We start from the raw sequence: 23,805 nt of genomic DNA, 5'->3' as shown, positions 1-23,805 counted from the left end.
AAATAACATCATAAATATTCTCTTACTTTTGTTGATCTTCCATCAGAATGTTGTGCAAGGAGTCCTAGGTCCAGAATAAATCGTTGTTTGGTTTTAGAATGTCCATTTCTTCTGTCGAATTAGCAACTTTGGCTAGCATTGTGGCGCGAACATGCCCATCAACTCTTGGCGCCTGGAACAAAAAATTCCAAAATTCCCAATAAACGTCGAATAAACTGGTCAAACTCGGTTGAAAATCCTACTTTATGATGTTCTTCTCATATGTTTCCAATAAAATCAGAGCCGGAGCAATTCGTAGTGTATACCGAACGCTTTTCAGAAGACAATGTGAGGTTCCCCGGCGCGCAGATGAAAACTGACAAAAGGGCGGACCTGTCACTCCAAAAGCTCTTATTTGGCCTCACATCAAGCTAGACACCCCATTCAACCTTCTACTGACTGTTGACATCTAGTGGAAGGTGTATGAAGTGCATACAGATCCATAAATAATAGCCAGTTGAATAGGCAGGCCCTGACACAGAGCCTCATTTTCAGAATTTTCACTTCCTGTATGGAAGTTTGCTGCCAAATGAGTTCTGTTTTACTCACAGATATAATTCAAACAGTTTTAGAAACTTCAGAGTGTTTTCTATCCAATAGTAATAATAATATGCATATTGTATGATCTAGAACAGAGTACGAGGCAGTTTAATTTGGGCACGATTTTTTCCAAAGTGAAAACAGCGCCCCCCTATTAAGAAGAAGTTTTAAACTAACTATTTTCTGATTCGCGTTTTGACTAAGACCCCCTTTGACTCCTTGTGTGGGGTCCGAGATACACTTTCTGGACCTCCCCAGCCTCCTTACCAGCTCAGAGAAAGAGAAAGACTGGATCCCAAATCACCCCCTTCCCGTTGGCCCTCCATTTACGTGTTCACGCTCACTTCCTCCTTTTGCACAAGTGTCCCAAAGGGAGGTAAAACTACAGAGGGCGTAGGGGCTAATGAGCCCCACCGACAGTCACTTCTACTGAGCCTGCAACGCTGCCGGCTTCAGAGAGAAGTGGAATCCCATAAGGCACCGTGTTATTTTTTAGTTTGCGCAATTTCACACAAAATAATAGAGAGGCTTGTCGAATTATATGACACGTGCATTTGGTTATGTCCGATGTCCTATAAAAGATGAAATACCTCTCAGAATAAATGTTAACTGTTATATTTTGTTTAAACGACAGCAGGGAGGATTTGTTCATTTTAATTTCTTGCTTGTTTTATTATTTAAATGTGGAACATGAATTGCATCATTCAAGTCCGGAGTGTTGGTGCTTTCAAGACAACTGGGAACTCTCGGGGAAAAAAGTGGTCAATTCGTGACGTCAGTGATCTTCAAGTCGGAAAGCGGAGCTCTAGAAAGATGCCTGAGTTTCCGACTTGGAATTCGTTCAAAAAACGGTCATCCACACCAAAGTCAGAAGTCAGAGATTTCCGAGTTCCCAGTTGTTTTGAATACGGCATGAGTACAGAAGTTGCTGGGTTTATTGATCCCCCTCGCCACTCTGGAAGTCACCCTCTGAGTTTCGTCAGCAACATGTGACAACAGAGGGCCCTCCAAGAGAGTTGGTAGGGGCAAGGCGGTGGTTTGGGATTCACAAAGAGAGACAGAATAGGGGAGGAGAGTGCCTGCAGAACTTCCCTGTTTGGCTCCACCCCTCTCATGTCTGGTGGTTTTTGATTGGACAAACTAACCTCTGCACAGACAGACAGGGTTGGTGTCTAGATGGTGCCTGCATGTCAACTTGCACTAATATGGATGTTTGTTCTGTGTTTGTTTGTTTGTGTTTGCATCCTTTGCAGTGTTGTGTACCAGGATGGATTTTATGGTGCAGATATTTATGTAAGTATTATTACCACTGAATGACGTTGTGGTCCGTAACAGAGCTGTGTTTCTACTTACCACTCAGGACATATGACATTTACATGTGCCTGTATTCATGTTGGTTGGTTGTATGCTGAGCCAGGTATTTAGAGAGTTGCAGAGCCAGGTATTTAGAGAGTTGCAGAGCCAGGTATTTAGAGAGTTGCAGAGCCAGGTATTTAGAGAGTTGCAGAGCCAGGTATTTAGAGAGTTGCAGAGCCAGGTATTTAGAGAGTTGCAGAGCCAGGTATTTAGAGAGTTGCAGAGCCAGGTATTTAGAGAGTTGGGACATTGAGGTTTCTGCATTATGATGCATTTACATGACACTTTAATGAACAATCTATCGCTCCCCAGCAACATTACTATGGGGATATTTAAACTGTGCTATGTAACTGAATGTCTAATTAGAACAATATTCAACATTACAAAAGTTGGCCCAATTCTCTAAAATGTCATATATGGTTCGGTTTGGTTGAATGTAGGCCTAGAGCAGCTCAATGTAACATAAACACAACCAACCATACCAATGTTTATAGTCCTAGAGCAGCTACCAATGTAACATAAACACAACCAACCATACCAATGTTTATAGGCCTACAGCAGCTCAATGTAACATAAACACAACCAACTATACCAATGTTTATAGGCCTACAGCATCTCAATGTAACATAAACACAACCAACCATACCAATGTTTATAGGCCTACAGCAGCTCAATGTAATGTAGGCCTATATAAACTGTATTTGTTTTTTACATGTAAACACAACCAACCACGGGAGGTTGGTGCCACCTTTATTGGGGAGAAGGGGCTTGTGGTAATGACTGGAGTGGAATCAGTGGAATGGTATCAAATACACCAAACACTTGGTTTCCATGGTTTCCAGGTGTTAGATGTTATTCCAATTGATCCGGTCCTGACATTATTATGAACCGTCCAGCCCTCAGAAGCTTCCACTGCAACCAACCTATACAAATCCACAAATGTTTAAATAGCTTATTTCTTAAGAGGCTAGTTGAAGAGAGGCTAACTCTGTTCGACGTTGCATGCGTGGTGTTTATGGTTGTTGTCATGGGGATCTGGTGAAAGGTCAGGCACTACATAGGGAACAGGGGGGCGTTTGGGAGGCAAACCCATTGTGCAACCAGCTCTCATCGTCTCACGTCAGAATTAGACGTCCATCCATGTTTCTCAAATTTAGAAGTTGTTCCAAACGTCAAATGTCAAAAGTGTTCAGGGTTAAAGGTTAACTCCAAAAGGTTAAGGTTTGTGATTGGCTTAAAACAAAAAATCTCAAAAACAACTTGCTATCTCTGGATTGAAGCGACCTTCAGCACCCGAGGCAGACGCCCATCCTCCACCCCCGTCCACAACGCCCTCCACCCCCGTCCACAACGCCCTCCACCCCCGTCCACAACGCCCTCCACCCCCGTCCACAACGCCCTCCATCCCCGTCCACAACGCCCTCCACCCCCGTCCACAACGCCCTCCACCCCCGTCCACAACGCCCTCCATCCCCGTCCACAACGCCCTCCACCCCCGTCCACAACGCCCTCCATCCCCGTCCACAACGCCCTCCACCCCCGTCCACAACGCCCTCCACCCCCGTCCACAACGCCCTCCATCCCCGTCCACAACGCCCTCCACCCCCGTCCACAACGCCCTCCACCCCCGTCCACAACGCCCTCCACCCCCGTCCACAACGCCCTCCATCCCCCTCCACAACGCCCTCCATCCCCGTCCACAACGCCCTCCACCCCCGTCCACAACGCCCTCCACCCCCGTCCACAACGCCCTCCACCCCCGTCCACAACGCCCTCCATCCCCGTCCACAACGCCCTGAGCAAATCCCAAACCTACTTGAAGGTAACAGCGCTCACCGTTGCCCCTAGTGGTCGGTTTCCACGTCATCTCCCGACGTCCTCAGACATGGATGAACGTTGAATACTGACTTGTATCACGGGGGACCAGTCTGCATGGTGATCAAAGGGAAGTGTGGACGGTTTTCTAAAGACCAAGTCAGGGATTCAGTGAGAAGAATCCAATATGTTCCTACTAAGGAGTATTACAGTATGAGTGTGTTTATACTAAGGAGTATTACAGTATGAGTGTGTTCATACTAAGGAGTATTACAGTATGAGTGTGTTTATACTAAGGAGTATTACAGTATGAGTGTGTTTATACTAAGGAGTATTACAGTATGAGTGTGTTATACTAAGGAGTATTACAGTATGAGTGTGTTATACTAAGGAGTATTACACTATGAGTGTGTTCATACTAAGGAGTATTACAGTATGAGTGTGTTCATACTAAGGAGTATTACAGTATGAGTGTGTTCATACTAAGGAGTATTACAGTATGAGTGTGTTTATACTAAGGAGTATTACAGTAGGGGTGTGTTCCTACTAAGGAGTATTACAGTATGAGTGTGTTCCTACTAAGGAGTATTACAGTAGGGGTGTGGTCCTACTAAGGAGTATTACAGTATGAGTGTGTTCATACTAGGGACGTTTTGCTCAATCTCCCATCTACCTGTATCCTTCCTCGTCCTACCCCCTCTAGACACAGTGTGCTCACAACAGCAAGAAAGTACCTCTGGAGAGAAACACCCGTTATAAAACAGATTACACAATTTATGAGCATGGAAAGATGGAACTGAACATTGAGTCAGGATCACCACTCTCTCTCTCTCTCTCTCTCTCTCTCTCTCTCTCTCTCTCTCTCTCTCTCTCTCTCTCTCTCTCTCTCTCTCTCTCTCTTTCTCTCTCTCTCCCCCTCTCTCTCTTTCTCTCTCTCTTTCTCTCTCTCTCTCTCTCTCTTTCTCTCTCTCTCCCCCTCTCTCTCTCTTTCTCTCCTTCTCTCTATCTCCCCCTCTCTCTCTCTTTCTCTCTTTCTCTCTCTCACTCTCTCTCTCCCTCTCCTCCCTCTCTCTCTCTCTCTCCCCCCCCCCCCCCCCCCCCCTCTCTCTCTCTCTTTGCTGTGCCTGCCACACACATATACACACACGTGGTTGACGGACGGTGTACCACAGAAGAGTTAATGGTGACCAACTCAGGAGATACCAGTCTCCATCTTCCTGTCATCTCTGTCCATCACTCTCTAAGCCTGTGTCCCCAATAGCATCCTATTTCCTTTATAGTTCACTACTTTAGACCAGAGGCCAATAGGGAATAGGGTGCCATTTGGTACACAGACTTAGTACCTCCCTAGACCATGCCAGTATGAGTTATTTTGGAGAACCACTTGAGAGTAGAATGGTGATAAAATAATACAGTTTTACATCTGTCAGTATAATGGTAATAATATAGTACAGTATTACATCAGTATAATGGTAATAATATAGTACAGTATTACATCAGTATAATGGTAATAATATAGTACAGTATTACATCAGTATAATGGTAATAATATAGTACAGTATTACATCAGTATAATGGTAATAATGTAGTACTGTATTACATCAGTGTAATGGTAATAATATAGTACAGTATTACATCAGTATAATGGTAATAATATAGTACAGTATTACATCAGTATAATGGTAATAATATAGTACAGTATTACATCAGTATAATGGTAATAATATAGTACAGTATTACATCAGTATAATGGTAATAATATAGTACAGTATTACATCAGTCAGTAGAATTGTAATAATATAGTACAGTACAGACAGTATATTTTACAGGAACCAGAAACAGGAGACACTATATTACCAGGAACCAGTAACAGGGGACACTATATTTTACAGGAACCAGTAACAGGAGACACTATATTTAACAGGAACCAGTAACAGGAGACACTATATTTTACAGGAACCAGTAACAGGGGACACTATATTTTACAGGAACCAGTAACAGGGGACACTATATTTTACAGGAACCAGTAACAGGAGACACTATATTGTACAGGAACCAGTAACAGGGGACAGTATATTTTACAGGAACCAGTAACAGGAGACACTATATTTAACATGAACCAGTAACAGGGGACACTATATTTACCAGGAACCAGTAACAGGGGACAGTATATTTTACAGGAACCAGTAACAGGAGACACTATATTTACCAGGAACCAGTAACAGAGGACAGTATATTTAACAGGAACCAGTAACAGGGGACACTATATTTACCAGGAACCAGTAACAGGGGACAGTATATTTTACAGGAACCAGTAACAGGAGACACTATATTTACCAGGAACCAGTAACAGGGGACAGTATATTTTACAGGAACCAGTAACAGGGGACACTATATTTACCAGGAACCAGTAACAGGGGACATTATATTTAACAGGAACCAGTAACAGGAGACACTATATTTAACAGGAACCAGTAACAGGAGACACTATATTGTACAGGAACCAGTAACAGGAGACACTATATTTACCAGGAACCAGTAACAGGGGACATTATATTTAACAGGAACCAGTAACAGGAGACACTATATTTAACAGGAACCAGTAACAGGAGACACTATATTGTACAGGAACCAGTAACAGGAGACACTATATTTAACAGGAACCAGTAACAGGAGACACTATATTGTACAGGAACCAGTAACAGGGGACACTATATTTACCAGGAACCAGTAACAGGGGACACTATATTACCAGGAACCAGAAACAGGAGACACTATATTTACCAGGAACCAGTAACAGGAGACACTATATTACCAGGAACCAGAAACAGGGGACATTATATTTAACAGGAACCAGTAACAGGAGACACTATATTGTACAGGAACCAGTAACAGGAGACACTATATTGTACAGGAACCAGTAACAGGAGACACTATATTTACCAGGAACCAGTAACAGGGGACATTATATTTTACAGGAACCAGTAACAGGAGACACTATATTTAACAGGAACCAGAAACAGGGAACACTATATTTTACAGGAACCAGTAACAGGGGACACTATATTTAACAGGAACCAGAAACAGGAGACACTATATTTAACAGGAACCAGTAACAGGGGACACTATATTTTACAGGAACCAGTAACAGGGGACATTATATTTTACAGGAACCAGTAACAGGAGACACTATATTTACCAGGAACCAGTAACAGGGGACATTATATTTTACAGGAACCAGTAACAGGGGACACTATATTTTACAGGAACCAGTAACAGGAGACACTATATTTTACAGGAACCAGTAACAGGGGACAGTATATTTTACAGGAACCAGTAACAGGGGACACTATATTTACCAGGAACCAGTAACAGGGGACACTATATTTAACAGGAACCAGTAACAGGGGACAGTATATTTTACAGGAACCAGTAACAGGAGACACTATATTTTACAGGAACCAGTAACAGGAGACACTATATTTTACAGGAACCAGTAACAGGGGACAGTATATTTTACAGGAACCAGTAACAGGAGACACTATATTTACCAGGAACCAGTAACAGGGGACACTATATTTAACAGGAACCAGTAACAGGGGACACTATATTTAACAGGAACCAGTAACAGGGGACACTATATTTACCAGGAACCAGTAACAGGGGACACTATATTTTACAGGAACCAGTAACAGGAGACACTATATTGTACAGGAACCAGTAACAGGGGACAGTATATTTTACAGGAACCAGTAACAGGAGACACTATATTTAACAGGAACCAGTAACAGGGGACACTATATTTACCAGGAACCAGTAACAGGGGACAGTATATTTTACAGGAACCAGTAACAGGAGACACTATATTTACCAGGAACCAGTAACAGGGGACAGTATATTTAACAGGAACCAGTAACAGGGGACACTATATTTACCAGGAACCAGTAACAGGGGACAGTATATTTTACAGGAACCAGTAACAGGAGACACTATATTTACCAGGAACCAGTAACAGGGGACAGTATATTTTACAGGAACCAGTAACAGGGGACACTATATTTACCAGGAACCAGTAACAGGGGACATTATATTTAACAGGAACCAGTAACAGGAGACACTATATTTAACAGGAACCAGTAACAGGAGACACTATATTGTACAGGAACCAGTAACAGGAGACACTATATTTACCAGGAACCAGTAACAGGGGACATTATATTTAACAGGAACCAGTAACAGGAGACACTATATTTAACAGGAACCAGTAACAGGAGACACTATATTGTACAGGAACCAGTAACAGGAGACACTATATTTACCAGGAACCAGTAACAGGGGACATTATATTTAACAGGAACCAGTAACAGGAGACACTATATTTAACAGGAACCAGTAACAGGAGACACTATATTGTACAGGAACCAGTAACAGGAGACACTATATTTAACAGGAACCAGTAACAGGAGACACTATATTGTACAGGAACCAGTAACAGGGGACACTATATTTACCAGGAACCAGAAACAGGAGACACTATATTTAACAGGAACCAGTAACAGGGGACATTATATTTTACAGGAACCAGTAACAGGAGACACTATATTTAACAGGAACCAGAAACAGGGAACACTATATTTTACAGGAACCAGTAACAGGGGACACTATATTTAACAGGAACCAGAAACAGGAGACACTATATTTAACAGGAACCAGTAACAGGGGACACTATATTTTACAGGAACCAGTAACAGGGGACATTATATTTTACAGGAACCAGTAACAGGGGACACTATATTTAACAGGAACCAGTAACAGGGGACACTATATTTACCAGGAACCAGTAACAGGAGACACTATATTTTACAGGAACCAGTAACAGGGGACACTATATTTTACAGGAACCAGTAACAGGGGACACTATATTTACCAGGAACCAGTAACAGGAGACACTATATTTAACAGGAACCAGAAACAGGAGACACTATATTTTACAGGAACCAGTAACAGGGGACACTATATTTACCAGGAACCAGTAACAGGAGACACTATATTTACCAGGAACCAGTAACAGGAGACACTATATTTTACAGGAACCAGTAACAGGGGACATTATATTTTACAGGAACCAGTAACAGGGGACACTATATTTAACAGGAACCAGAAACAGGAGACACTATATTTACCAGGAACCAGTAACAGGGGACACTATATTTACCAGGAACCAGAAACAGGAGACACTATATTTACCAGGAACCAGAAACAGGAGACACTATATTTAACAGGAACCAGTAACAGGGGACACTATATTTACCAGGAACCAGTAACAGGGGACACTATATTTTACAGGAACCAGTAACAGGGGACACTATATTTACCAGGAACCAGTAACAGGAGACACTATATTTTACAGGAACCAGTAACAGGAGACACTATATTTAACAGGAACCAGTAACAGGAGACACTATATTTAACAGGAACCAGTAACAGGGGACACTATATTTTACAGGAACCAGTAACAGGAGACACTATATTTAACAGGAACCAGAAACAGGATACACTATATTTACCAGGAACCAGTAACAGGGGACACTATATTTTACAGGAACCAGTAACAGGAGACACTATATTTTACAGGAACCAGTAACAGGAGACACTATATTTACCAGGAACCAGTAACAGGAGACACTATATTTTACAGGAACCAGTAACAGGGGACACTATATTTACCAGGAACCAGTAACAGGGGACACTATATTTTACAGGAACCAGTAACAGGAGACACTATATTTTACAGGAACCAGTAACAGGGGACACTATATTTACCAGGAACCAGTAACAGGGGACACTATATTTTACAGGAACCAGTAACAGGAGACACTATATTTTACAGGAACCAGTAACAGGGGACACTATATTTACCAGGAACCAGTAACAGGAGACACTATATTTACCAGGAACCAGTAACAGGGGACATTATATTTACCAGGAACCAGTAACAGGAGACACTATATTTACCAGGAACCAGTAACAGGGGACACTATATTTACCAGGAACCAGTAACAGGAGACACTATATTTACCAGGAACCAGTAACAGGGGACACTATATTTAACAGGAACCAGAAACAGGAGACACTATATTTAACAGGAACCAGTAACAGGAGACACTATATTTTACAGGAACCAGTAACAGGGGACACTATATTTACCAGGAACCAGTAACAGGGGACACTATATTTACCAGGAACCAGTAACAGGAGACACTATATTTAACAGGAACCAGTAACAGGGGACACTATATTTAACAGGAACCAGTAACAGGGGACACTATATTTACCAGGAACCAGTAACAGGGGACACTATATTTACCAGGAACCAGTAACAGGGGACACTATATTTTACAGGAACCAGTAACAGGGGACACTATATTTTACAGGAACCAGTAACAGGGGACACTATATTTAACAGGAACCAGTAACAGGGGACACTATATTTTTTACAGGGAACAGAATCCCGCCATCTCCTGGGGGCTTGCTGCTCTGCTCTGTGTGGTGAAATGCATGCTGATCGTGTTTCTGGCCATGGCGTGGTTGGCGTGACTTTGTGGTTGGTTGAACATGGAGTCTTGCTGTGCTCACAGACTGATCATCACTGCATCATCGCACACCTGCCTGTCGCGTGGATGTGTGTGTGGCGTGTGTGTGTGTGTGTGTGTGTGTGTGTGTGTGTGTGTGTGTGTGTGTGTGTGTGTGTGTGTGTGTGTGTGTGTGTGTGTGTGTGTGTGTGTGTGTGTGTGTGTGTGTGTGTGTGTGTGTGTGTCGTGTTTGCCTAATTGAACAGCTGATGGCAGCATTACATAAAATTAAAGCTGTGTTCTTTATAGAACATATGGGAATCTGTTGCAAGGCAGTTATGTCAAATTAATCTTTGAATACAAATATTACATTTTAATAAAAAATGTATCTACTTCCTTTTATTATGAAATCAATACATTATTGATGGTGTGGCATAATTCATTCAGCACATAGAAACATCTAACATCCAAAGCATTTCTTATGTATTGAGTCCTTCGTCAGCCCTGCTATTGATCAGACTGTGTGATGGTGTATTCTGTCAATATACATGTATGTGTAGATCCATGAACCAGCAGAATATCAATGTTACTGACAGGAATCAATCACATGTATTAACCATCTCTCTGTATCTGTGTGTGTGTGTGTGTGTGTGTGTGTGTGTGTGTGTGTGTGTGTGTGTGTGTGTGTGTGTGTGTGTGTGTGTGTGTGTGTGTGTGTGTGTGTGTGTGTGTGTGTGTGTGTGTGTGTGTGTGTGTGTGTGTGTGTGTGTGTGCGTACGTGTGTATGTGTGTGTGTGTGTGTCCGTGTGTGTTTCCAGGGGGGCTATGCTGCCTACAGGTATGCCCAGCCTGCTGCTGCCGCAGCTGCTGCATACGGTGACAGGTAAGGACAGGTTTTTTTATCTCTCGCTCTCTGTCCCTCTCTCTCGTGCTCTCTCTACTTCTCTCTCACTACTTCTCTCTCGCTCTCTGTCCCTCTCTCTTTTGCTCTACTTCTCTCTCTCGTGCTCTCTCTCTACTTCTCTCTCTCTCGCTCTACCTCTCTTTCGCTCTACCTCTCTCTCTCGCTCTACTTCTCTCTCTCTCTCTGTCCATCGCTCTCGTGCGCTCTCTCTCTCTCTCTCTCTACTTCTCTCTCACTACTTCTCTCTCTCTCACTACTTCTCTCTCTCTCTGTCCATCTCTCTCGTGCTCTCTCTCTCTCTACTTCTCTCTCACTCTCCTTCTCTCTCTGTAAATACTACAGTAATGTCTGCAAAAACACTATAGTCCGCAAACAGTCAGCACTTTTTTTTTTACTTTAGTAAATACTACAGTATTTCATTTGTGTATACCCTGCCCATTTTTCGCCCCCCATATCGCAATTAGTGCCACCCATACATGAGAAACCTAAGTGCCAAGTAAAGACAATATATTGTGTTCTCTACAGGTTATAGAAAGAGCAAAAGCGCTCGACTATCCATTCAGACCCCAGTGCTACCTACCTACCTACCTACCTACCTACCTACCTACCTACCTACCTACCTACCTACCTACCTACCTACCTACCTAGCTACCTACCTACCTACCTACCTACCTACCTACCTACCTACCTACTTACCTACCTAAATACCTACCTAAATACCTACCTACCTACCTAGCTACCTACCTACCTACCTACCTACCTACCTACCTACCTACCTACCTACCTACCTACCTACCTACCTACCTACCTACCTACCTACCTACCTACCTACCTACCTACCTACCTACCTACCTACCTACCTACCTACCTACCTACCTACCTACATAGCTACCTAACTACCTACCTACCTACCCACCTACCTACCTAGCTAGCTAGCTACCTACCTACCTACCTACCTACCTACCTACCTACCTACCTACCTAGCTACCTACCTAGCTACCTACCTAGCTACCTACCTATACTACAGTTACAGTAAATACTACAGTTATACTGCAAAGACACTACAGTAAATACTACAGTTATACTGCAAAGACACTACAGTAAATACTACAGTTATACTGCAAAGACACTACAGTTATACTGCAAAGACACTACAGTAAATACTACAGTTATACTGCAAAGTGTGGTGTTAGATGTAGATATTTAACATGAAACAGTAGACAGTACTGTGGTGTTAGATGTATAGTAGATATTTAACATGGAACAGTAGACAGTACTGTGGTGTTAGATGTAGATATTTAACATGAAACAGTAGACAGTACTGTGGTGTTAGATGTATAGTAGATATTTAACATGGAACAGTAGACAGTACTGTGGTGTTAGATGTATAGTATATATTTAACATGGAACAGTAGACAGTACTGTGGTGTTAGATGTATAGTAGATATTTAACATGAAACAGTAGACAGTACTGTGGTGTTAGATGTATAGTAGATATTTAACATGGAACAGTAGACAGTACTGTGGTGTTAGATGTATAGTAGATATTTAACATGGAACAGTAGACAGTACTGTGGTGTTAGATGTATAGTAGATATTTAACATGGAACAGTAGACAGTACTGTGGTGTTAGATGTATAGTAGATATTTTACATGGAACAGTAGACAGTACTGTGGTGTTTGATGTATAGTAGATATGTAACATGGAACAGTAGACAGTACTGTGGTGTTAGATGTAGATATTTAACATGAAACAGTAGACAGTACTGTGGTGTTAGATGTATAGTAGATATGTAACATGGAACAGTAGACAGTACTGTGGTGTTAGATGTATAGTATATATTTAACATGGAACAGTAGACAGTACTGTGGTGTTAGATGTATAGTAGATATTTAACATGAAACAGTAGACAGTACTGTGGTGTTAGATGTAGATATTTAACATGAAACAGTAGACAGTACTGTGGTGTTAGATGTATAGTAGATATTTAACATGGAACAGTAGACAGTACTGTGGTGTTAGATGTGTAGTAGATATTTAACATGAAACAGTAGACAGTACTGTGGTGTTAGATGTATAGTAGATATTTAACATGAAACAGTAGACAGTACTGTGGTGTTAGATGTATAGTAGATATGTAACATGGAACAGTAGACAGTACTGTGGTGTTAGATGTATAGTAGATATTTAACATGGAACAGTAGACAGTACTGTGGTGTTAGATGTATAGTAGATATTTAACATGGAACAGTAGACAGTACTGTGGTGTTAGATGTATAGTAGATATTTAACATGGAACAGTAGACAGTACTGTGGTGTTAGATGTATAGTAGATATGTAACATGGAACAGTAGACAGTACTGTGGTGTTAGATGTATAGTAGATATTTAACATGGAACAGTAGACAGTACTGTGGTGTTTGATGTATAGTAGATATTTAACATGAAACAGTAGATAGTACTGTGGTGTTAGATGTATAGTAGATATGTAACATGGAACAGTAGACAGTACTGTGGTGGTAGATGTATAGTAGATATTTAACATGGAACAGTAGACAGTACTGTGGTGTTAGATGTATATATTTAACATGGAACAGTAGACAGTACTGTGGTGTTAGATGTATAGTAGATATTTAACATGAAACAGTAGACAGTACTGTGGTGTTAGATGTATAGTAGATATTTAACATGGAACAGTAGACAGTACTGTGGTGTTAGATGTATAGTAGATATTTAACATGGAACAGTAGACAGTACTGTGGTGTTAGATGTATAGTAGATATTTTACATGGAACAGTAGACAGTACTGTGGTGTTTGATGTATAGTAGATATGTAACATGGAACAGTAGACAGTACTGTGGTGTTAGATGTATAGTAGATATTTAACATGAAACAGTAGACAGTACTGTGGTGTTAGATGTATAGTAGATATTTAACATGGAACAGTAGACAGTACTGTGGTGTTAGATGTAGATATTTAACATGAAACAGTAGACAGTACTGTGGTGTTAGATGTATAGTAGATATTTAACATGAAACAGTAGACAGTACTGTGGTGTTAGATGTATAGTAGATATTTAACATGAAACAGTAGACAGTACTGTGGTGTTAGATGTATAGTAGATATTTAACATGAAACAGTAGACAGTACTGTGGTGTTAGATGTATAGTAGATATTTAACATGGAACAGTAGACAGTACTGTGGTGTTAGATGTATAGTAGATATTTAACATGAAACAGTAGACAGTACTGTGGTGTTAGATGTATATATTTAACATGGAACAGTAGACAGTACTGTGGTGTTAGATGTATAGTAGATATTTAACATGAAACAGTAGACAGTACTGTAGTGTTAGATGTATAGTAGATATTTAACATGGAACAGTAGACAGTACTGTGGTGTTAGATGTATAGTAGATATTTAACATGGAACAGTAGACAGTACTGTGGTGTTAGATGTATATATTTAACATGGAACAGTAGACAGTACTGTGGTGTTAGATGTATAGTAGATATTTAACATGGAACAGTAGACAGTACTGTGGTGTTAGATGTAGATATTTAACATGGAACAGTAGACAGTACTGTGGTGTTAGATGTAGATATTTAACATGGAACAGTAGACAGTACTGTGGTGTTAGATGTATAGTAGATATTTAACATGGAACAGTAGACAGTACTGTGGTGTTAGATGTATAGTAGATATTTAACATGAAACAGTAGACAGTACTGTGGTGTTAGATGTATATATTTAACATGGAACAGTAGACAGTACTGTGGTGTTAGATGTATATATTTAACATGGAACAGTAGACAGTACTGTGGTGTTAGATGTATAGTAGATATTTAACATGGAACAGTAGACAGTACTGTGGTGTTAGATGTATAGTAGATATTTAACATGAAACAGTAGACAGTACTGTGGTGTTAGATGTATAGTAGATATTTAACATGGAACAGTAGATAGTACTGTGGTGTTAGATGTATAGTAGATATTTAACATGGAACAGTAGACAGTACTGTGGTGTTAGATGTATAGTAGATATTTAACATGAAACAGTAGACAGTACTGTGGTGTTAGATGTATATATTTAACATGGAACAGTAGACAGTACTGTGGTGTTAGATGTATAGTAGATATTTAACATGGAACAGTAGACAGTACTGTGGTTTTAGATGTATAGTAGATATTTAACATGAAACAGTAGACAGTACTGTGGTGTTAGATGTATAGTAGATATTTAACATGAAACGGTAGTGCATGCCTCGTTCTGTTATATTCTCTTAAACCTGGGAGATCTGTTTAGACATGGCTCTAGATATCTCACATGTTACTCTCCTCTTTGTTTATGCCTCTTTATGTAAAGTATGTCGAGAACCAAGTGAAATTGATTTAGATCAACCTTTGATTTGATGTGGCAGTGTACAGCCATGTTATTAAACAACAGTGAGTAATAACAAATACATATAAATACATAGTGTTGTTTTATACCAGGCATGATGAGGTTGTGTTGTTTTATACCAGGCATGATGAGGTTGTGTTGTTTTATACCAGGCATGTTGAGGTTGTGTTGTTTTATACCAGGCATGATGAGGTTGTGTTGTTTTATACCAGAAATGATGAGGTTGTGTTGTTTTATACCAGGCATGATGAGGTTGTGTTGTTTTATACCAGGCATGATGAGGTTGTGTTGAAATACATCGTGTTGTTTTATACCAGGCATGATGAGGTTGTGTTGAAATACATCGTGTTGTTTTATACCAGGCATGATGAGGTTGTGTTGTTTTATACCAGGCATGATGAGGTTGTGTTGTTTTATACCAGGCATGATGAGGTTGTGTTGAAATACACTGTGTTGTTTTATACCAGGCATGATGAGGTTGTGTTGTTTTATACCAGGCATGATGAGGTTGTGTTGAAATACATCGTGTTGTTTTATACCAGGCATGTTGAGGTTGTGTTGTTTTATACCAGGCATGATGAGGTTGTGTTGTTTTATACCAGGCATGATGAGGTTGTGTTGTTTTATACCAGGCATGATGAGGTTGTGTTGTTTTATACCAGGCATGATGAGGTTGTGTTGTTTTATACCAGGCATGATGAGGTTGTGTTGTTTTATACCAGGCATGATGAGGTTGTGTTGAAATACATCGTGTTGTTTTATACCAGGCATGATGAGGTTGTGTTGTTTTATACCAGGCATGATGAGGTTGTGTTGTTTTATACCAGGCATGATGAGGTTGTGTTGAAATACACTGTGTTGTTTTATACCAGGCATGTTGAGGTTGTGTTGTTTTATACCAGGCATGATGAGGTTGTGTTGAAATACACTGTGTTGTTTTATACCAGGCATGATGAGGTTGTGTTGAAATACACTGTGTTGTTTTATACCAGGCATGATGAGGTTGTGTTGTTTTATACCAGGCATGATGAGGTTGTGTTGTTTTATACCAGGCATGATGAGGTTGTGTTGTTTTATACCAGGCATGATGAGGTTGTGTTGTTTTATACCAGGCATGATGAGGTTGTGTTGAAATACATAGTGTTGTTTTATACCAGGCATGATGAGGTTGTGTTGAAATACATAGTGTTGTTTTATACCAGGCATGATGAGGTTGTGTTGAAATACATAGTGTTGTTTTATACCAGGCATGATGAGGTTGTGTTGTTTTATACCAGGCATGATGAGGTTGTGTTGTTTTATACCAGGCATGATGAGGTTGTGTTGTTTTATACCAGGCATGTTGAGGTTGTGTTGTTTTATACCAGGCATGATGAGGTTGTGTTGAAATACATAGTGTTGTTTTATACCAGGCATGATGAGGTTGTGTTGTTTTATACCAGGCATGATGAGGTTGTGTTGAAATACATAGTGTTGTTTTATACCAGGCATGATGAGGTTGTGTTGTTTTATACCAGGCATGATGAGGTTGTGTTGTTTTATACCAGGCATGATGAGGTTGTGTTGTTTTATACCAGGCATGATGAGGTTGTGTTGTTTTATACCAGGCATGATGAGGTTGTGTTGTTTTATACCAGGCATGATGAGGTTGTGTTGTTTTATACCAGGCATGATGAGGTTGTGTTGTTTTATACCAGGCATGATGAGGTTGTGTTGTTTTATACCAGGCATGATGAGGTTGTGTTGTTTTATACCAGGCATGATGAGGTTGTGTTGAAATACATAGTGTTGTTTTATACCAGGCATGTTGAGGTTGTGTTGTTTTATACCAGGCATGATGAGGTTGTGTTGTTTTATACCAGGCATGATGAGGTTGTGTTGAAATACATAGTGTTGTTTTATACCAGGCACAATGATACAACACGGGACAAGACCCGTAACATACACACACACAATGATACAACACGGGACAAGACCCGTAACATACACACACAATGATACAACACAGGACAAGACCCGTAACATACACACACAATGATACAACACGGGACGAGACCCGTAACATACACACACAATGATACAACACAGGACGAGACCCGTAACATACACACACACAATGATACAACACAGGACAAGACCCGTAACATACACACACACAATGATACAACACAGGACAAGACCCGTAACACACACACACAATGATACAACACGGGACAAGACCCGTAACATACACACACACAATGATACAACACAGGACAAGACCCGTAACATACACACACACACAATGATACAACACAGGACGAGACCCGTAACATACACACACACAATGATACAACACAGGACAAGACCCGTAACATACACACACACAATGATACAACACGGGACGAGACCCGTAACATACACACACACAATGATACAACACGGGACAAGACCCGTAACATACACACACAATGATACAACACAGGACAAGACCCGTAACATACACACACACAATGATACAACACGGGACAAGACCCGTAACATACACACACACACAATGATACAACACAGGACAAGACCCGTAATCATCTGTGCACAACACAAGTGGCACAAAAGCCAAACCAACACAGCACGGGTACTCACACGACCAACAGACATTGTAACAATAATGGACAAGACCGTGGTGAACAAAGGGCACACTATAGAATTACTAATCACTGGGAATAGGGAGCAGGTGTGCTTAATGACACAGTCCCAAAGGGATCCGTGACAAGTTCACCTAATTTCAGTTTATGTGACAAAACAAGCAAATATAGTGTAGAGAATCATTATACCGTCTAAATATATTTTCCATAACCAGAAATATAGTGTAGAGAATCATTGTACAGTCTAAATATATTTGTCCAGAACCAGAAATATAGTGTAGAGAATCATTGTACAGTCTAAATATATTTTCCATAACCAGAAATATAGTGTAGAGAATCATTGTACAGTCTAAATATATTTGTCCAGAACCAGAAATATAGTTTTTTCAGCTGTTTGAAGATGGTGTACAAAACCCCTCCCGAAAGAATGCATAGAAATAGCACACATAGATCTACCAATGAGAATGACAGAGCTATAACTCACATTTCTATGTGAATTTTGTTGGGATGCCCAAAAAGTAACATAGTGCAGCTTTAAGTTATTTATATATTTGAAAAGCTGCAGGTCTGATCTTTTTGGAAATTGAACATAAATCTGACAGCTGCCAATATCATTAGACAGCTAGATTAACAGTCCTTTCTCTCTGCTTCATATTGACATGTTTCTGGGGAGGACTGTTAGATAGCTAGAGTAACACTCCTCTCTGCTTCATATTGACATGTTTCTGGGGAGGACTGTTAGATAGCTAGAGTAACGCTCCTCTCTGCTTCATATTGACATGTTTCTGGGGAGGACTGTTAGATAGCTAGAGTAACGCTCCTCTCTGCTTCATATTGACATGTTTCTGGGGAGGACTGTTAGATAGCTAGAGTAACAGTCCTCTCTGCTTCATATTGACATGTTTCTGGGGAGGACTGTTAGATAGCTAGAGTAACGCTCCTCTCTCTCTGCTTCATATTGACCTGTTTCTGGGGAGGACTGTTAGATAGCTAGAGTAACGCTCCTCTCTGCTTCATATTGACATGTTTCTGGGGAGGACTGTTAGATAGCTAGAGTAACACTCCTCTCTGCTTCATATTGACATGTTTCTGGGGAGGACTGTTAGATAGCTAGAGTAACAGTCCTCTCTGCTTCATATTGACATGTTTCTGGGGAGGACTGTTAGATAGCTAGAGTAACGCTCCTCTCTGCTTCATATTGACATGTTTCTGGGGAGGAATGTTAGATAGCTGGAGTAACAGTCCTCTCTGCTTCATATTGACATGTTTCTGGGGAGGACTGTTAGATAGCTAGAGTAACACTCCTCTCTGCTTCATATTGACCTGTTTCTGGGGAGGACTGTTAGATAGCTAGAGTAACACTCCTCTCTCTCTGCTTCATATTGACATGTTTCTGGGGAGGACTGTTAGATAGCTAGAGTAACAGTCCTCTCTGCTTCATATTGACATGTTTCTGGGGAGGACTGTTAGATAGCTAGAGTAACAGTCCTCTCTGCTTCATATTGACATGTTTCTGGGGAGGACTGTTAGATAGCTAGAGTAACAGTCCTCTCTGCTTCATATTGACATGTTTCTGGGGAGGACTGTTAGATAGCTAGAGTAACACTCCTCTCTGCTTCATATTGACATGTTTCTGGGGAGGACTGTTAGATAGCTAGAGTAACACTCCTCTCTGCTTCATATTGACATGTTTCTGGGGAGGACTGTTAGATAGCTAGAGTAACGCTCCTCTCTGCTTCATATTGACATAGTTTTCACATTTATTATGCTTCAGATTCTCTACTTTTCAAATGAAATCCTTTGTCCCATCCTCTCCTCCACATCATCCTCTTTCTCCCTATACCTCTTCACTTCATCCTCTACCCCTCCATCTCTGAATCATCCTCTTTCTCCCTATACCTCTTCACTTCATCCTCTACCCCTCCATCTCTGAATCATCCCTCTTTCTCCCTATACCTCTTCACTTCATCCTCTACCCCTCCATCTCTGAATCATCCCTCTTTCTCCCTATACCTCTTCACTTCATCCTCTACCCCTCCATCTCTGAATCATCCTATTTCTCCCTATACCTCTTCACTTCATCCTCTACCCCTCCATCTCTGAATCATCCTCTTTCTCCCTATACCTCTTCACTTCATCCTCTACCCCCCATCTCTGAATCATCCTCTTTCTCCCTATACCTCTTCACTTCATCCTCTACCCCTCCATCTCTGAATCATCCCTCTTTCTCCCTATACCTCTTCACTTCATCCTCTACCCCTCCATCTCTGAATCATCCCTCTTTCTCTCTATACCTCTTCACTTCATCCTCTACCCCTCCATCTCTGATTCATCCCTCTTTCTCCCTATACCTCTTCACTTTATCCTCTACCCCTCCATCTCTGAATCATCCCTCCCACACTCTCCCAATGCTCTTCCCCACGTATCCCTCCCCACTTCCCTCCCCCATCCCGTCTTCTCTTTCCTCCTGTCTTACCCTCCCCTCCCCCTCTCCAGATTTTACCCCTCAGACTGCACAGGGGTATTGTGAATCTTCCCCCCACCTCCTTACCCTCCATGCCTCTCCCCATCCCGTCTTCCCCTGTCCTCCCTTCCACCTCCCCCTCCCCAGATCTCCCCTCAAAAAGCACAGTGCTGTTGTGAATCTTATCTTCTCTTGCAGAAATAATTTGGTCCTCCTTGCAGCAGATGAAATGTCTTGTAACACCTCTACAGGTAATCATAAATACAGATAGATATAGAATACAACTCAGTATCAAATCACATCACCCCCGCCGCTCTCTCTCTCTCTCTCCCTCTATCTCGCTCTCTCTCTCTCCCATTCTCTCTCTCCATCTCTCTCTCTCGCTCTCTTGCTCTCTCTCTCTCTCGCTCTCTCTCTCTCTCCCATTCTCTCTCTCCCTCTCTTTTATCCCTCTCTCTCTTCTACCCCCCCCTCTCTCTCTCTCTCTCTCTCTCTCTCTCTCTCTCTCTCTCTCTCTCTCTCTCTCTCTCTCTCTCTCGCTCTGTCTCTTATCCTCACCCTACCATTTCATAAGCAGTTATAACAACTGGTGTCATGATTTACTATATTATTAGCAGTTATAACAACTGGTGTCATGATTTACCATGTCATAAGCTGTTATAACAACTGGTGTCATGATTTACTATATCATTAGCAGTTATAACAACTGGTGTCATGATTTACTATATCATTAGCAGTTATTACAACTGGTGTCATTATGTCTCATAGCAGGTCCTTCATAGAGCTTATTAGAGTTGTCATCAACAGGATTTACTATTTTATTAGCAGTTATTGCAACTGGTGTCATGATGTCTAATGGCAGGCCCTTCGTAGAGCTTCGTAGAGTTGTCATGAACAGGATTTACTATTTCATTAGCAGTTATTACAACTGGTGTCATGATGTCTAATGGCAGGCCCTTCGTAGAGCTTCGTAGAGTTGTCATGAACAGGATTTACTATTTCATTAGCAGTTATAACAACTGGTGTCATGATTTACCATGTCATAAGCTGTTATAACAACTGGTGCCATGATTTACTATATCATTAGCAGTTATAACAACTGGTGTCATGATTTACTATATCATTAGCAGTTATAACAACTGGTGTCATGATTTACCATGTCATAAGCTGTTATAACAACTGGTGTCATGATTTACTATATCATTAGCAGTTATAACAACTGGTGTCAGGATTTACCATGTACTAAGCTGTTATAACAACTGGTGTCATGATTTACTATATCATTAGCAGTTATAACAACTGGTGTCATGATTTACTATATCATTAACAGTTATAACAACTGGTGTCATGATTTACTATATCATTAACAGTTATAACAACTGGTGTCATGATTTACTATATCATTAACAGTTATAACAACTGGTGTCATGATTTACTGCATCATTAGCAGTTATAACAACTGGTGTCATGATTTACTATATCATTAGCAGTTATAACAACTGGTGTCATGATTTACCATGTACTAAGCTACATTTACATACATTTTAGTCATTTAGCAGACGCTCTTATCCAGAGCGACTTACAGTAGAGTGCATACATTTTATTACATTTGTTTTACATACTGAGACAAGGATATCCCTACCGGCCAAACCCTCCCTAACCCGGACGACGCTATGCCAATTGTGCATCGCCCCACGGACCTCCCGGTTGCGGCCGGCTGCGACAGAGCCTGGGCGCGAACCCAGCCCAGCCTGGGCGCGAACCCAGAGACTCTGGTGGCGCAGCTAGCACTGCGATGCAGTGCCCTAGACCACTGCGCCACCCGGGAGGCCCTTAGCAGTTATAACAACTGGTGTCATGATTTACCATGTCATAAGCTGTTATAACAACTGGTGTCATGATTTACTATATCATTAGCAGTTATAACAACTGGTGTCATGATTTACCATGTACTAAGCTGTTATAACAACTGGTGTCATGATTTACTACATCATTAGCAGTTATAACAACTGGTGTCATGATTTACTATATCATTAGCAGTTATAACAACTGGTGTCATGATTTACTATATCATTAGCAGTTATAACAACTGGTGTCATGATTTACTATATCATTAGCAGTTATAACAACGGGTGTAATCTATGACTGATGCTCTATTAGGAACCAGTATTAGTGATAAACTACCATTGACTGTTAGTAGAGACTATAGGTCAGTATAGTACATTTACATTTACATTTAAGTCATTTAGCAGACGCTCTTATCCAGAGCGAGGTAGGTCAGTATAGTAGAGACTGTAGGTCAGTATAGTAGAGACTGTAGGTCAGTATAGTAGAGACTGTAAGTCAGTATAGTAGAGACTGTAGGTCAGTATAGTAGAGACTGCAGGTCAGTATAGTAGAGACTGTAGGTCAGTATAGTAGAGACTGTAGGTCAGTATAGTAGAGACTGTAGGTCAGTATAGTAGAGACTGTAGGTCAGTATAGTAGAGACTGTAGGTCAGTATAATAGAGACTGCAGGTCAGTATAGTAGAGACTGTAGGTCAGTATAGTAGAGACTGCAGGTCAGTATAGTAGAGACTGCAGGTCAGTATAGTAGAGACTGTAGGTCAGTATAGTAGAGACTGTAGGTCAGTATAGTAGAGACTGTAGGTCAGTATAGTAGAGACTGTAGGTCAGTATAGTAGAGACTGTAGGTCAGTATAGTAGAGACTGTAGGTCAGTATAGTAGAGACTGGAGGTCAGTGTAGTAGAGACTGTAGGTCAGTATAGTAGAGAGTGTAGGTCAGTATAGTAGAGAATGTAGGTCAGTATAGTAGAGACTGTAGGTCAGTATAGTAGAGACTGTAGGTCAGTATAGTAGAGACTGTAGGTCAGTATAGTAGAGACTGTAGGTCAGTATAGTAGAGACTGTAGGTCAGTATAGTAGAGACTGTAGGTCAGTATAGTAGAGACTGTAGGTCAGTATAGTAGAGACTGTAGGTCAGTATAGTAGAGACGGCAGGTCAGTATAGTAGAGACTGCAGGTCAGTATAGTAGAGACTGTAGGTCAGTATAGTAGAGACTGTAGGTCAGTATAGTAGAGACT

General features: G+C 40.9%; 1 protein-coding gene across 1 annotated transcript in view; it reads left to right on the top strand.

Annotated features, from left to right (window-relative positions):
* The window catches only part of rbfox1 (RNA binding fox-1 homolog 1), a gene marked incomplete at its 5' end in the record, with an annotated part of 54,370 nt that overhangs the window by 22,806 nt on the left and 7,759 nt on the right, over positions 1-23,805 (top strand). The window contains 2 exons of the mRNA XM_038989381.1: positions 1,833-1,872; positions 11,141-11,205. Coding sequence (XP_038845309.1) covers positions 1,833-1,872; positions 11,141-11,205 — 105 coding nt within the window. The remainder of the gene's footprint in view (positions 1-1,832; positions 1,873-11,140; positions 11,206-23,805) is intronic.

The sequence above is a fragment of the Salvelinus namaycush genome, chromosome 3, assembly GCF_016432855.1.
Source record: "Salvelinus namaycush isolate Seneca chromosome 3, SaNama_1.0, whole genome shotgun sequence".
NCBI classification, from domain to species: Eukaryota; Metazoa; Chordata; class Actinopteri; order Salmoniformes; family Salmonidae; genus Salvelinus; species Salvelinus namaycush.
This window is presented reverse-complemented; position numbering and strand designations above follow the sequence as displayed.